The 13269-nt window shown below is 37.4% G+C and overlaps 1 protein-coding gene across 1 annotated transcript in view; it reads left to right on the top strand.

The window, feature by feature from the left end:
• Positions 1 to 13269, top strand: part of LOC128867177 (uncharacterized) — an 84069-nt gene that overhangs the window by 49073 nt on the left and 21727 nt on the right. The window contains exons 4-5 of the mRNA XM_054108271.1: positions 221 to 318; positions 3384 to 3515. Of these exons, the coding sequence (XP_053964246.1) occupies positions 221 to 318; positions 3384 to 3515 (230 nt within the window). The remainder of the gene's footprint in view (positions 1 to 220; positions 319 to 3383; positions 3516 to 13269) is intronic.

Below are 13269 nucleotides of genomic sequence, written 5' to 3'. Positions count from 1 at the left end.
GTCGACTGCCGTTATACTATACAGCTACACAAAAATAGTGCTTTAGTTGGTTGCGGCTTTGGTGTTTCAATTTGTGCCAATTTCCTTTTATCATATTTCGAGCGCTGCCTTTTTTCTCTCTATCTACACGTTTCAAACTAACTTTTATGTACTTACATTTATTATTGTTGTTTTTTTTTTTTTTTGCTCTAAATATTTCTCTTTGCATTTATTTTTGTAGCTGAAGGAGTACGAGCTGAGTGAAGTTTTCAACTTTGCCGAAGATGATCGCAAATATGAGACGGTGAAGACACAAACGCATTTGGAAGCGGAACACGAGTAAGTCATTAGGAAGCGCAAAAGTTGAAGTGATGAAATTTTAACTAACGAATAGAATTTCATTAAGCACACTAAGAGGAAAAATATGTTTCGTTTTTTTGTTAAAAGTATGTTTTAAATTTATAATGTGTGAAATTTTTGCATAAAAAGAAACACAAAAAAAAATTTAATATACTTATTTTGAAATTGTTCCACCCAAATATTTAGTTCATATTTTCTGCAATGCTACCCACTGAAGTTCAAAGACTTATAAGAAAATAAAACTTTTAGATTTTTCAACTTCATTTGACTTAAATATTTGCCAGATTTTGCCGGTATGAATATCTAAAAAAGTGGTCCATGGGATAATTTCCATATTAGTGAGGTCGGTATTTGAACACAACTTCAGAGTAAAACTAATTAGCTTTACCTTCAACAAAATTTAGTGAAACTTCACGAATTTTTGACACAACATTAATTCATTATACACTAAAAAATCTTGGACCAAAATTTTCATTAGCTGCACTAACATCCTCTACCCGGGTAGCGAAACAGCTGCATGGCCGAGTGTAAGGGCTTCTTAATCATATTGACCATAACGGTATTAATTGCAGCCTTCAGAGAAGGAGTGATTTTATGAGAATGCTTCCTGGCTTCACCCTCAACTACCTCCCATATGTGGTAGTCCAGAGAATTAAACTCTGAGGAATTTGGGGGTTATAAGTTCGGTGTTATGTGGTCATGGAAATTCTCAGGTATCCAATCTTGCGTCGCCATCCCTTTGTATGACGGAACAGAGTCTTACTGAAAGATGTATGGGCTATCACCGCGTACATTATCAATCCAAGATTTCACTACTGGCTCTAGAATCTCGACATATGGAGCAGAATTCACGCAAACTCCTTGAGTAAAGAAGTGTCTTCGCATGACATGCCCTTTGTTGCTCACAAAACCTCAAACCCTAACAGTGGCTGGAAACTTCGGGTGCATGACCACAGGAACCTCCGTAGGATTGGAACATAGCCAATCTGTAATCTCTGCGGTTGGTGCTGATGTTGTTTAGAAGGCATTTTGATCGGCTAACTCACTGTACTCGTGTTTCCTCCGACATAAAATGTCTGAGGCGTATAACGAGTATACCGAAAATGTCCATAGACAACTTGACGGATAAGACCCTCTGAAGTATTAAGCTTCCGTGCAAGGGCACTCATTGATTTGGAAGAGCCTCCTCAATGTTCACCTGGACTTGTTGATTACATTTTTTCCTTCCGCATATTTTTCCCGTTTAGAAACTGCTGCTGCATCGCTTAGGGGGTTACATACGTCCAGCAGCGCCAAAAATGCGCTGAAAGAAAAACCATTTTTAGAAGGGATAACAATAGAAATAAATATAAAAAAATGTATCCATTGTCTATTAGTACTTAGACTTTATTAAAAAAAACCTTTTTCTTTACAAAAACGAAAAAAAGTGCTCCACGGCCTGCATCACTTCTCCTTGAAATGTTGATGGAACTGTAAAAAGTAAACAAAATCTTGTAAAATAAAGTTGTTGTTATAGTCTGTCGAACCGGATTTTTGAATTTCATACATTTTCCACCATAACTTTGTATCTATGGGGATTTTTTACAATCGACTTCCACAGAGATACGCCTAAAACTACAAAGAATAATAACCTTAAAAAAAAAATTTTGTTTTCAAAATTCTGGACGCGATTCATGATGACTTGTCACAGCTTTCTGCACAGAAAGGTCGAATGCTATTGTATTCTCAGCTGTCAAACTATAATTGGCGATATCGATAGTTCTCTATAGTTAAAAATAGCTCCATATAAAGGGTGGTTAAGTTTTAAGGGCTGGTGTCGATTTTGAATAAAATACAATTTTTTTAGGAAATTATTGTCGTTTCTCTTTATTATGATGATATTGGTATAGCTCAATTATGTATAAAATAAGACACCGGCCAAATAGCCGCCGCGGCCTCGACGGCACACCTCCATCCGATGGTCCAAATTTTCGATGACGCTGAGGCATAATTGAGGTTCTATGCCGTTAATGTGCCGAATTATCTCATCCTTTAGCTTTTGAATTGTTGCTGGCCTATCGACGTACACCTTTTCTTTCAAATAACCCTAAAGAAAGAAGTCCAACGGTGTCAAATCACATGATCTTGGCGGCCAATTGACATCTCTACGACGTGAGATTATTCGGTCATCAAATGTTTCGCGCAAAAGAGACATTGTTTCGTTAGCTGTGTGACAAGTGGCCTGCTGAAACCTCATATTGTCCACATCCATATCTTCTAATTCCGGCGATAAAAAGTTCGTTATCATCTCATGATAGCGAACACTATTCACAATAACTGCCTGACCGGCCTCATTTTGGAAAAAATACGGCCCAATGATGTCGCCGGCCCATAAACCGCACCAAACAGTCACTGTTTGTGAATGCATTAGTTTTCCGGCAATCACTCTTGGATTATCATTCGCCCAAATGCGGCAATTTGCTTATTGACGAGTCCACTGAGGTGAAAATGTGCCTCAACACTGAAATCATGAAGTGCGCGATATGCATTTTGATTTGAACGTCCAGTTTTATAATAAGCTTGAATAACTTTGAGTGTATCTTTCCATAGTTCAAATTGAATTAATTGGGAATTGAGAACTGTCAAATTAAATGCAGAAAGAAACTTGACGTTTAGGCGTGGTTTCCATTCAACATCGACCCTTAAAATTTAACCACCCTTTATTTCATGAAATCCATACCTAAATATTTTGAAACCTATATTTTGAAAATATGAAAATATGTCAGATTTTACCCCCATAATTACAACTTACACAATATAAAAATTTGCAAATTTTCACAAGTCTTGATGCTATTACAAAAAAAACAAATTAAATAAAAGAAGACTAATAGCTTCACTCAATGTGGTGCCCACCAACCTGTAACTTTCTTCCTTTTTTGCATTTTTTTTTTGTATTTTCTTATTTCCGTTTTTATTTATTTTTTACTTTTGTTTGTGTTTTTTTGTTTGATTTACTTGACCCTAAAATTACACGAGCTTTTCAATTTTCTTTCCGTATTCCGCAGTTCCACCATTACTAATAACGAACTCTCCGCGAGCATTGAACGTGAACGCCAAAATGAAATATCTGCACAACCCACTTCGGTGACGGAAAAAGATCGCATACGATCGCGATTGTTGGCGAAAATGAATCCGGGGTGAGTAAAAGTATTGAAAATTGTTGAAGAATGGCAAAATTGCTTGAAACGAATGCAAAAAATTTTTTGGGGGTAAGAGGAAAAAGTAGAAGAGTACGTAATATTTTACATACATATAAATACACACATTTGAATATACACATTGAGGCTACCTAAGTTATGAGATATGGCAACGGAAGTATGTATATGTCAAATAAAATTAGATATTTTTAATGGCAATCATACTCCAAATGATTTGTCATACGAGAATTTTTGTGTAGTTTACAGGTACTGCACCTGGTGAAAAATGTATTAAATCTTACGTAGAAAAGTACCGAACCCATAAATGTTAAACAGATGTTACTAACATTTCCGTTAAATAGGGCAATTTTCTATTCATTATTTCTGTGTTACAAAAAGTTAACAGAGGAGAACTAACATCAGTAAAGAGAGAGAGAGAGAGACAAATGTGTGTTAGTTAATAAAGCTGCAATAGTAAAGTGAGCTAGGGAGTGACTACCATTCGGTGCAAAATGTATTGTGGACATGAAACATTAAATTATAGCAAAAGTGATTTCTAGTAATGAAACATATCCATTTTCGGATCCGAAACTTGGTTGGTAACGTCGACAATGAACGCAAAGCTGCAAGCGTTTATAAACAGGTGTCTGCGATATTAATTAAGATATGGTGACCAAGAGTTATAACAAACGAGGAGCTGTGGAGAATAACACACCAAAATAGCATCAACAGTGAAGTAAAGAAAAGAAAATATGGATGGATGGGATACTCTGCGAGTAATATCGCATGCCGCCTTGATTTGGAACCCGCAAGGAACGAGAAGAATAGGCAGACCATTAATGACTTGGCAAAGGACTATACGCAATGAAACTAGAAAATATTTTAATGTACTGAGATTTATGTCTAGAAATAGAATTGTTTGGACAATTTTTTGTTTAATCCTTAAGCACCTAAGATACTCCCTTAGGTATAACTATATATAATTATAATTTAATAACAATACAAATAATAATAATACATGCAGTTAGTAGCATAAATAAGTATACAAGAGCCTGATTTATGGAATTGTTTGACGCTAAAGCTTTCCTTAATCAAATCAAAATCAAAATCAAAATATTTTACACATGGTAATTGTGTACTGGGATAAGCTTTCATATGCGCCTTAATTTAGCGACAAATTTTAGGTACCGTTATCCACGCTTTGCTTTGTCTTTGATGCCAGCGAAATTTATTTATAACAAAAGTTAGTATACAGCAAACGATTGTTCAGTTAGCATAACATTTATTTTTAAGTATTGATTAAAAAAGTTAATGCTATTAAAAGGAAATAATTAAAATGAGTATAAAAATTTAGGGAAGTACGTTTGGTATTAATTTTTGCGACATTTTTAGTAATGAAACTAAAAGGAAAAGAGCTTTTTGATGATTTAAAAAAACTGATTATAAAAAATGACAAGGAACATAAATCATTGCGAGAAATCGGACGATTGATAGATAGGAGTTTTGCTACAGTTCAAAAGATTGTGAATAAATATAAAAGTGCGGGAAGCACCACTAATAAAGAGCGTTGTGGGCGTCCGCCGCTCTTAAGTCCCAGAGAAAAAAGCTTAGTCGTACGCAAAATCAGGACAAACCCCAAAATAAGTGTCCCCAAATTGAAATCTGAAGTTGAAAAGGGGACTGGAAAAGAATTTAGCACCCAAACTATTTGCCGGATTTTGCATAGTGCTGGTTATCATGGGCGCAGTGTTAGGAAAAAGCCCTTCGTGAGTAGTGTCAATCGGAGTAAACGGATTTAATTCGCAAAATATCATGAAAAATATGACCAAACGTTCTGGAACCAAATCATATTTGCTGATGAGTGTAAGTTTAGTATCTATGGATCTGATGGCCGTTAAAAAGTTTGTAATGCGGAATTAGATCCAAATATTATGACCAGGACTGTGAAGCATGGAGGGGGCTCTGTGATGATTTGGGGATGTAGGGCTGCGAACGGGGTTGGAAACTTGGTATTTATCGAAAATATTATGGACCGATATGGTTATTTAAATATTTTGAAAAACATTTTAAAAGAAAGCGCTGCGAAATTGGGCCTTGGTGTAACGTTTATCTTCCAGCAGGATAATGACCCCAAGCATACATCCAACATTGTACGAGAGTGGCTGTTATAATAGGACTATGAATAAGTTCGTGCGGTTTTTTTCGAAATTTGAAACTTTATTGACGTAAAATGGTTACAAATTTAATATTCAAAATATTGTCCATCGCTTACTACTACTTTTTCCCATCTTTCTGGCAATTCACGGATTCCCTTTGTGAAAAATTCGGTCGGTTTTGCCGCAATCCACGAATCGATCCATTTTTTGACTTCATCGTAATTACGGAAGTGCTGGTCAGCCAGGCCATGTTGCATCGATCGGAAGAGATAGTAATCGGATGGCGCAAGGTCTGGACTATACAGCGGGTGGGGTAGGACATCCCATTTGAGCGTTTCTAAGTATGTTTTGACCACTTGTGCAACATGTGGCCGAGCATTGTCATGTTGCAAAATAACTTTGTCGTGTCTATCGACGTATTGCGGCCGTTTTTCTCGCAGTGCTCGGCTCAAACGCATCAATTGTCGTCGGTAGACATCCCCCGTAATCGTTTCATTCGGTTTCAGTAGCTCATAATACACAACACCCAGCTGGTCCCACCAGATACACAGCATAACCTTCAGGCCATGAATATTCTGCGCCGACGTCGATGTTGAAGCATGGCCAGGGTATCCATACGTTGCCCGACGTTTTGGATTGTCGTAATGGACCCACTTTTCATCGCCAGTCACAATTCGATGCAAAAAACCCTTTCTTTTGTGCCGTTGAAGCAGTTGTTCGCATGCCATAAAACGGCGTTCAACGTCTCTTGGCTTCAATTCATACGGCACCCAATGGCCTACCTTTCGGATCATTCCCATGGCTTTTAAACGTTTGGAAATGGTTGATTGATCAACTCCCAAAGTTTTTGCAACCTCTTCTTGCGTTTGAGCCGGATCTTGATCGAGCAATTCCTCCAATTCGGTATCCATGAACTTTGGCGGCGCACCCTCGCGTTCTTCGTCTTCCAAGCCAAAATCACCACTTTTAAAGCGTGCAAACCACTTCTGGCACGTTCGCTCAGATAGAGCATGCTCACCATAAACTTCCACCAAGATACGATGACTTTCGGCTGCTTTTTTCTTCATATTAAAATAATGAAGAAGAATTCCCCGCAAAAACACATTATTTGGCACGAAATTCGACATTTTCAAGTGTGGTAAAAATATTGTTGTTTACGCTTCAAATAAAAAACTTATACTGACGTTTGTGCCTTACGACAGTAGCTCTCCAATGAATGTTTGGAAATGTGGATCGATGGAATAATAATCAAGTTACGCCATCTGTTGTAAAACCGCACGAACTTATTCATAGTCCTATATAAAAAGCTATAATTTTGTTCCTTATTAAACTTATTAAAATTTTGTCATTATTTGGATTAAATATGATTTTTGTATTTCATTCATGTAAAAAACAGACTATTTTGTTATAACTTAGGTTGTTTGAAGGAATCGTTTGGGGGAAATCGAAAGCGTGTCCGGTGTGTACTTACTTCTGTTACTAACTTTATACAGTCAAACTTCCATACTACGAACTTCTAAAACTCGAATTTTCTATAACTCGAACTAAATCCAGAGGCAATAACTTTCAGATACCAGTACACACTTCATTTTTGTACCACAACCCGCACTTCTCTGTCCCGAATTTCAATATAACTCGAAGTATTATTTTTTCACATGCTCTCTAAGTGCTATAACTCCCGCAATTTTGCCCTGATTGGCCTGCAATTGCACCGGAGACGTAATTGAAAAGCCGTCAGCCTTTCTAAATATGCAAAAATCATGAAAATCGGCTGTAAAACAACAAAACTGTCAAATGAGCTGCAGCATTCCCTAATTCCAAGCTATCTTGGCTAAATTCTTTGCGTTAAAGTTCTATAACTCCCTCAGTTTTGCTCTGATTAACTGAATTATTTAAGGGAAATTACAAATTATGTAGTTCTTGAAATTTTTTCAGTGTATTCCGGGATATGCTCATGCATTTGTTTTTTTTCGTTTTGACGTTGCTTCTTTGTACAGCGTTCGCTTATAGTCATTATTAAGCACCATAGCAACAGATTCGGTTTTGAGGGGAATGGAAAGTGATGATGAGGATTCCGTGGAGGAAATTATTTACGGCGGATACTACCACTGATTGTCTTAGTAATTCTTTTTAATGAAAACTTCAAAAGAAAATTAGTTTTCAATCACTAATTTCTAGTTACTTTACGGCTTAGTAACTTTTACTTATTTCCTATCTCTTTCTCTGATACTTTTCTCCTTCCCTCCTTGACTATCCACCCCCTTTCCAGAGCTTTAAATACAATGGGCTTTTTAGTCTGAGTGTTTTAGGAGCCACCAAATCTCCTGGTGCTCCTTGGCTCGACCTTTTCAAATTTCAACTTTTACTTATGTTTGCAGTTTCTTAAAAAAAAACAACCGTAATAATATTCTATAACTCGAAGTCCCCATAAGTTCAACATTTCCATTGAATATTGGTGATTCGAGCTATAGAGGTTTGACTGTATGATATTATAGACTGCTTTGAAAATGAGCAAATAAGTGCGGTAAAAACTATTATGCCACATGGATTTTTCCAAGTTTTGAGTAACTTAGAGTTAGTAAAATTTTATGATGCAAGGAAAGGAACCACATTGAACTCCGTCAGGACACTAGCGTATTCCAAGTATCACAATTAGTTATGAATCCGAAGAAAAACGACCTTAAGGCACCAAATAGAATGCCAAACGTTCCCGAAATAACCGTTAGAACACGCCCTAAGTCAACTCATCATAGTTCTGTTTCTCTTTTGTTAAGCTGCCACATCTATGGCATTAATATTCCTACAAAAATTGTCTCACAATTGCTTGACATTCTTAAAAGTTACGACGTCTTGAGTAAATCTACTTTTGGATGTTTTTTCGATTTCTTGCAGCTTTAAAAATAGATTTCTATATGCAACAACGAGTTTGTTTTGAAATTGACGTTAAAAATGCGAAGTAATTCAAAGCTCCGAAAACCCTATGGTTGGGAAACTATTTCCGAAATGATACTTTAAAAAAACAGCCGTTCATGAGTGGCTTAAACGCTTTAGAAGACGTTGTTAATACAGGATGACAAATGTCGCCGTCGACATAGAAAACTGATGGAAACATCAATAAAGTGAAAGAAAAGTGAGCCGCAAATTAACCATCAGAGCGCTGGCAGAGGACTTGAACATTGCTTATGGATCCGTTCAGCACTTGTTAGTCAACGATTTGGGTTAGCGCCTTCTTGCTGCAAAGTGGGTCCAAAGGGCCTGAATTTCATGCAAAAGAGAGACCGCGTTCATATCGCCAAAGACATAATTTTCAAGGCTGAATCCGACCCAGCATTCATCAAACGCATCGTTACTGGAGACGAGATCTGGGCTTAGCAGTACGACACGAAATCCAGACATCAGGCGAGTGAATGGAGAGCTCCAAATAAACTAAGACCAGAAAACCAAAAATAAAGCGATGCTCACGGTTTATATGGATTACAACACTATTGTAGATCACAAAGTTTTGCCAAAGGGACTGTTTTTTGGGCGTTTAAAAATATCAAAATAAATAATTGGTGTCTACACTTCTGTTAGGTATTTAGCCGAGCTCCTCCTCTTATTTGTGGTGTGCGTCTTGATGTTGTTCCACAAATGGAGGGACCTACAGTTGTAAACTGACTCCGAACGGCAAATGGCTTTTATGAGGACCTTTTTGTAGGTATGCTAATGTCTGCCGAGGGGCGACCGCTTTTAGAAAATACTTTTTCATTTTGCTGTTTCATGCACGCAGATTTGGACCTATGAACTCCCGAATAGTAGTTACGCACCAACCCATTCGGCTACGGCGGCCGACGTTTACGTGAAGCAATTCGCCAAAAAAAACAAAAGGATTTGTGGGAAAAACTTTTGGATTTTGCCCCATGATAACGCATCTTGGCACAATGTCTTCATACCCTTGAATTTTCGACCAAGAACGAAAAGAGTACCATCCAACAGCTATCGAAGTCAACTGATATGGTTGTCTGCAATTTTTCTCTCTTTGATCGAGTCAAAAAACCACTGCGGGGAGCGCATTTTATCAGCAGAAAGGCAGTAAGGGAAAAAATCGAAGACGGTTTTAACGACTACATGGAAAATGAGTTCCTAAAATGTTTCGAAAGCTGTAACTGCGTTGCAGTTGCTGGGAAGTACTTTGAAGGCGATAATATCACTTTTGAGGAATAAACTTGTACTTTGAGTTTTCTGAATATATACCGAAAACTTTTTGATCAAGGTGGTATGTTCACTTGCATTCCCTTCGTAATGACTTACTTTGAAGCATTCGTACTCATACTCATACTTCGCTTTACCCTCTTAGCCGCTATTTGGTATTAGCGATGCCATTACATCAACGTCCAACACTAATTCTCCACTTAAAATATTCTCTAATGGAGATAAGCAGAAGTCTAATTGAATGTGCACATATCTACAATACATGCAAATACAGAGCCAAGTATGTTCATCTAAGCTTTAATGATACCCTCTTGACACCAGTCAAAACTTAGGCCGCATTACTTAGGCTATTTAACAACTGACAACTGGATAGATTTGAGAGTCTGAATAATTTAAAACGGTGGAACAAACAACTTTGTTGTATTTAGAAGGGCATTCATTTGTATAAGTATATCCAGCAAAATACTTAAATGGGCAGATATATAAGTACACACAAACATTCATAGTTACAAGCGCCAACAACTAAGTGGAATACTGGAATAAGGACTAGTTTTAATCCGTCAATTCTGCTTCGGAAATGCAAACTACGGTGGCATGGTAAAATGACATGCAAGTGATTTACAGTGTTTAGTTGCTGGCTATTTGCAACATGTGAAGGCGAGCCAAGTGCACCAGGGATTAAATTAACTTTCAAATCCATAAAAGCAGCTTGAATAAATTTCTCTACCTAGAAATGCTAGATATACAGTTAGAAGCAGCGTTTGCTTGCAATATCGGCACACATAAATCTATGCGGATGGGCAGAGCAAAAAACAAAAAAATACAAAAACAGAAATAGCTCGAAAACGCCTTTTCCATGCTATGCAAATAGGCTAAATAGCCTACACTGTACGCCCATTAAATTGGCACACTAACTGACTGACTGATTAACCAAGTAAGTGGCCTGGACAGAATAGCAATTTTGAATGACTTACAGCTTCAACTTACGCCTTTTTCGGGTATTCGAGTGAGGCTGAATAGTGTGCTGAATAGCTGAGTAGTCAGCTGAAATAACGAGTCGGCTGATCAATTAGCTAATGAAGGCTCTGCAAGCATATCGCTAGGCCCAGAACCCTATCTAGGTGTAAACTTTGCATCGATTCAACTATTGACGATTGATGACTTCATGAGGTCTACCCATAGAATACTTTGGTCTGAGTTGGACTCCTACAGAGTAGAGAACTGCTTTGTGAATTAACCAAAAAGGAGATTAGGGACTTTTCTCCTAAAACTTCGTAGGAAGGACCAGAGAGTACTGTTGGGTGTAATCAGAGTTCACAATGCCTGTGGTCAGCATATCATCAGCATAGCATCAGAACGCTGGCAGAGGACTTGAACATTGCATATGTATTCGTTCAGCACTTGGTTGTCAATGATTTGGGTTAGCGCCTTTCATGCAAAAGAGAGACCGCGTTCATATCGCCAAAGACATAATTTTCAAGGCTGAATCCGACCCAGCATTCATCAAACGCATCGTTACTGGAGACGAGATCCTGGTTTATCAGTACGACACGAAATCCAGACATCAGGCGAGTGAATGGAGAGCTCCAATTAAACTGAGACCAAAAAACCCAAAAATAAAGCGATGCTCACGGTTTACATGGATTACAACGATATTGTAGATCACAAAGCATATGGCTAACGGATCTCTTAAGTTTCATCTATCAACCCAAAAGATTAGCGGAAGAGTGACCTCAAACCAATTTTTTTGTCTTATCATCCATACTGTATCTATGCTATCTCTCTATTCCTTCCACTGTAATCTATCCGAGTGTAATACAATAGTCTTCCTGAGTACTTGGACTTGTCCAAGCTCCCACAAATCTAATATAATCTAATCTAGGCAGCTGAATTGTTATCAGGTTTATCTGATTAACTCCATATTTTTGAGACTCACTGCCATTTCTTAGAAAGTATTAGTCAATATCATTTATAAATATTAGCTGTATATTGTTGGCTAAATATGTAGTTTAAAAATCTGTACACCCTTTGCATACTCCTATTTAGCACCTCAACTCAGCACGAGGTAATCAGCTTCACTGGAAAGGAAACTGGTTCTACTCTCTTACTTTTTAGCTCCGTAAAATTTCAGCTCATAGCGAGTGATGTATGTCATCGAAATCATCAGCTGAATAGATAAAAGTTAGCTTGTGAGTACATTGAATGGAGCTGAGTAGTACGTAGAGTGGCAAAGTGAAGAGCTGAATTACCAACTGAATGGTTAAATTTAAAATTTCTTCGTAGCGAGTGATTTTCAATGGTAATTGAAATTTCAGCTTCTAGCGAGTGATCCGTATCGCCAAAATGATCAGTTGAATAGATAAATTATTAGCTGAATAGATAATAGGTAACCTGTGTGTACTCTGATGGGAGCTGAGTAGTAAGTAGATTAGCTAAGTGAGCTGCTGAATAGCTGAATTACCAGCTGAAGTAGCAAAATCGAAATTTATTTCATAACGCGTGATTTTAAATTTTAATTGGAATTTCAGCTTCTAGCGAGTGATACATATCGGCAAAATTATCAGCTGAATAGCTGAATTAGTAACTGAATAGGTAAAAGGTAACCTGTGTGAACACTGATGGGAGCTGAGTAGTACGTAGAGTAACAAAGTGAGCCGCTGAATAGCCGAATTATCTGCAGAGTAGTATAATTGAACTTTACTTCATAGCGAGTGAATTTCAATTTTAACTGAAATTTCAGCTTCATAGCAAGTGAAAAATTTCGTCAAAATTATCAGCCGAATAGCTGAATTACTAGCTGAATACATACAATTTTACCTGAATACCTGATCTGTATATTGAAGGGAGCTGAGTAGTACGTAGAGTAGCAAAATAACCTGCTGAATTGCTAAATTACCAGCTGAATAGTAAAATTTTGCCTGAATAGTTAATTTCTATATTAAGTAAAGCTGGGTAATACAGCGCGTAAAGAAGTTCCATGCTGAATATCTGAATTGGTGGCTGAATAAGTAAAGCTCCACTTGCGCAGCTATTGTTTATATTGGGTAATGCTAAGGGGTATACAGAGTACTGTAATTGACCAGTGAATAGCTCACTTATCAGCTGAATAGATTTTCTCGCAAGAGGTAATGACAATATTGAGTCATGCTTGGTAATATATGGAAAATGTAGTTCTACATGGGTAGCTAATGCCTATATTAAGTGATGGCAGATCGTGATCAGGGTTGTTTAATGTCTGAATAACCAGCTGAATAACTAAAACTCTATATTAGTAGAACATATCGAACATGTCGATATGGTGATAATAGCAAACAGAGCAGCAGAGAGAAACGAAAAATAGAGTAAAGAGATCTGCTGCTGAATAACTAAATGAGGTGAGAAGTAGGCTACCGAATAGTTGAACTTCC

The sequence above is a fragment of the Anastrepha ludens genome, chromosome 6 (genome assembly GCF_028408465.1).
Source record: "Anastrepha ludens isolate Willacy chromosome 6, idAnaLude1.1, whole genome shotgun sequence".
NCBI lineage: Eukaryota > Metazoa > Arthropoda > Insecta > Diptera > Tephritidae > Anastrepha > Anastrepha ludens.
Note: the sequence above shows the minus strand (reverse complement) of the source record. Positions and strands in the feature narration are given on the sequence as shown.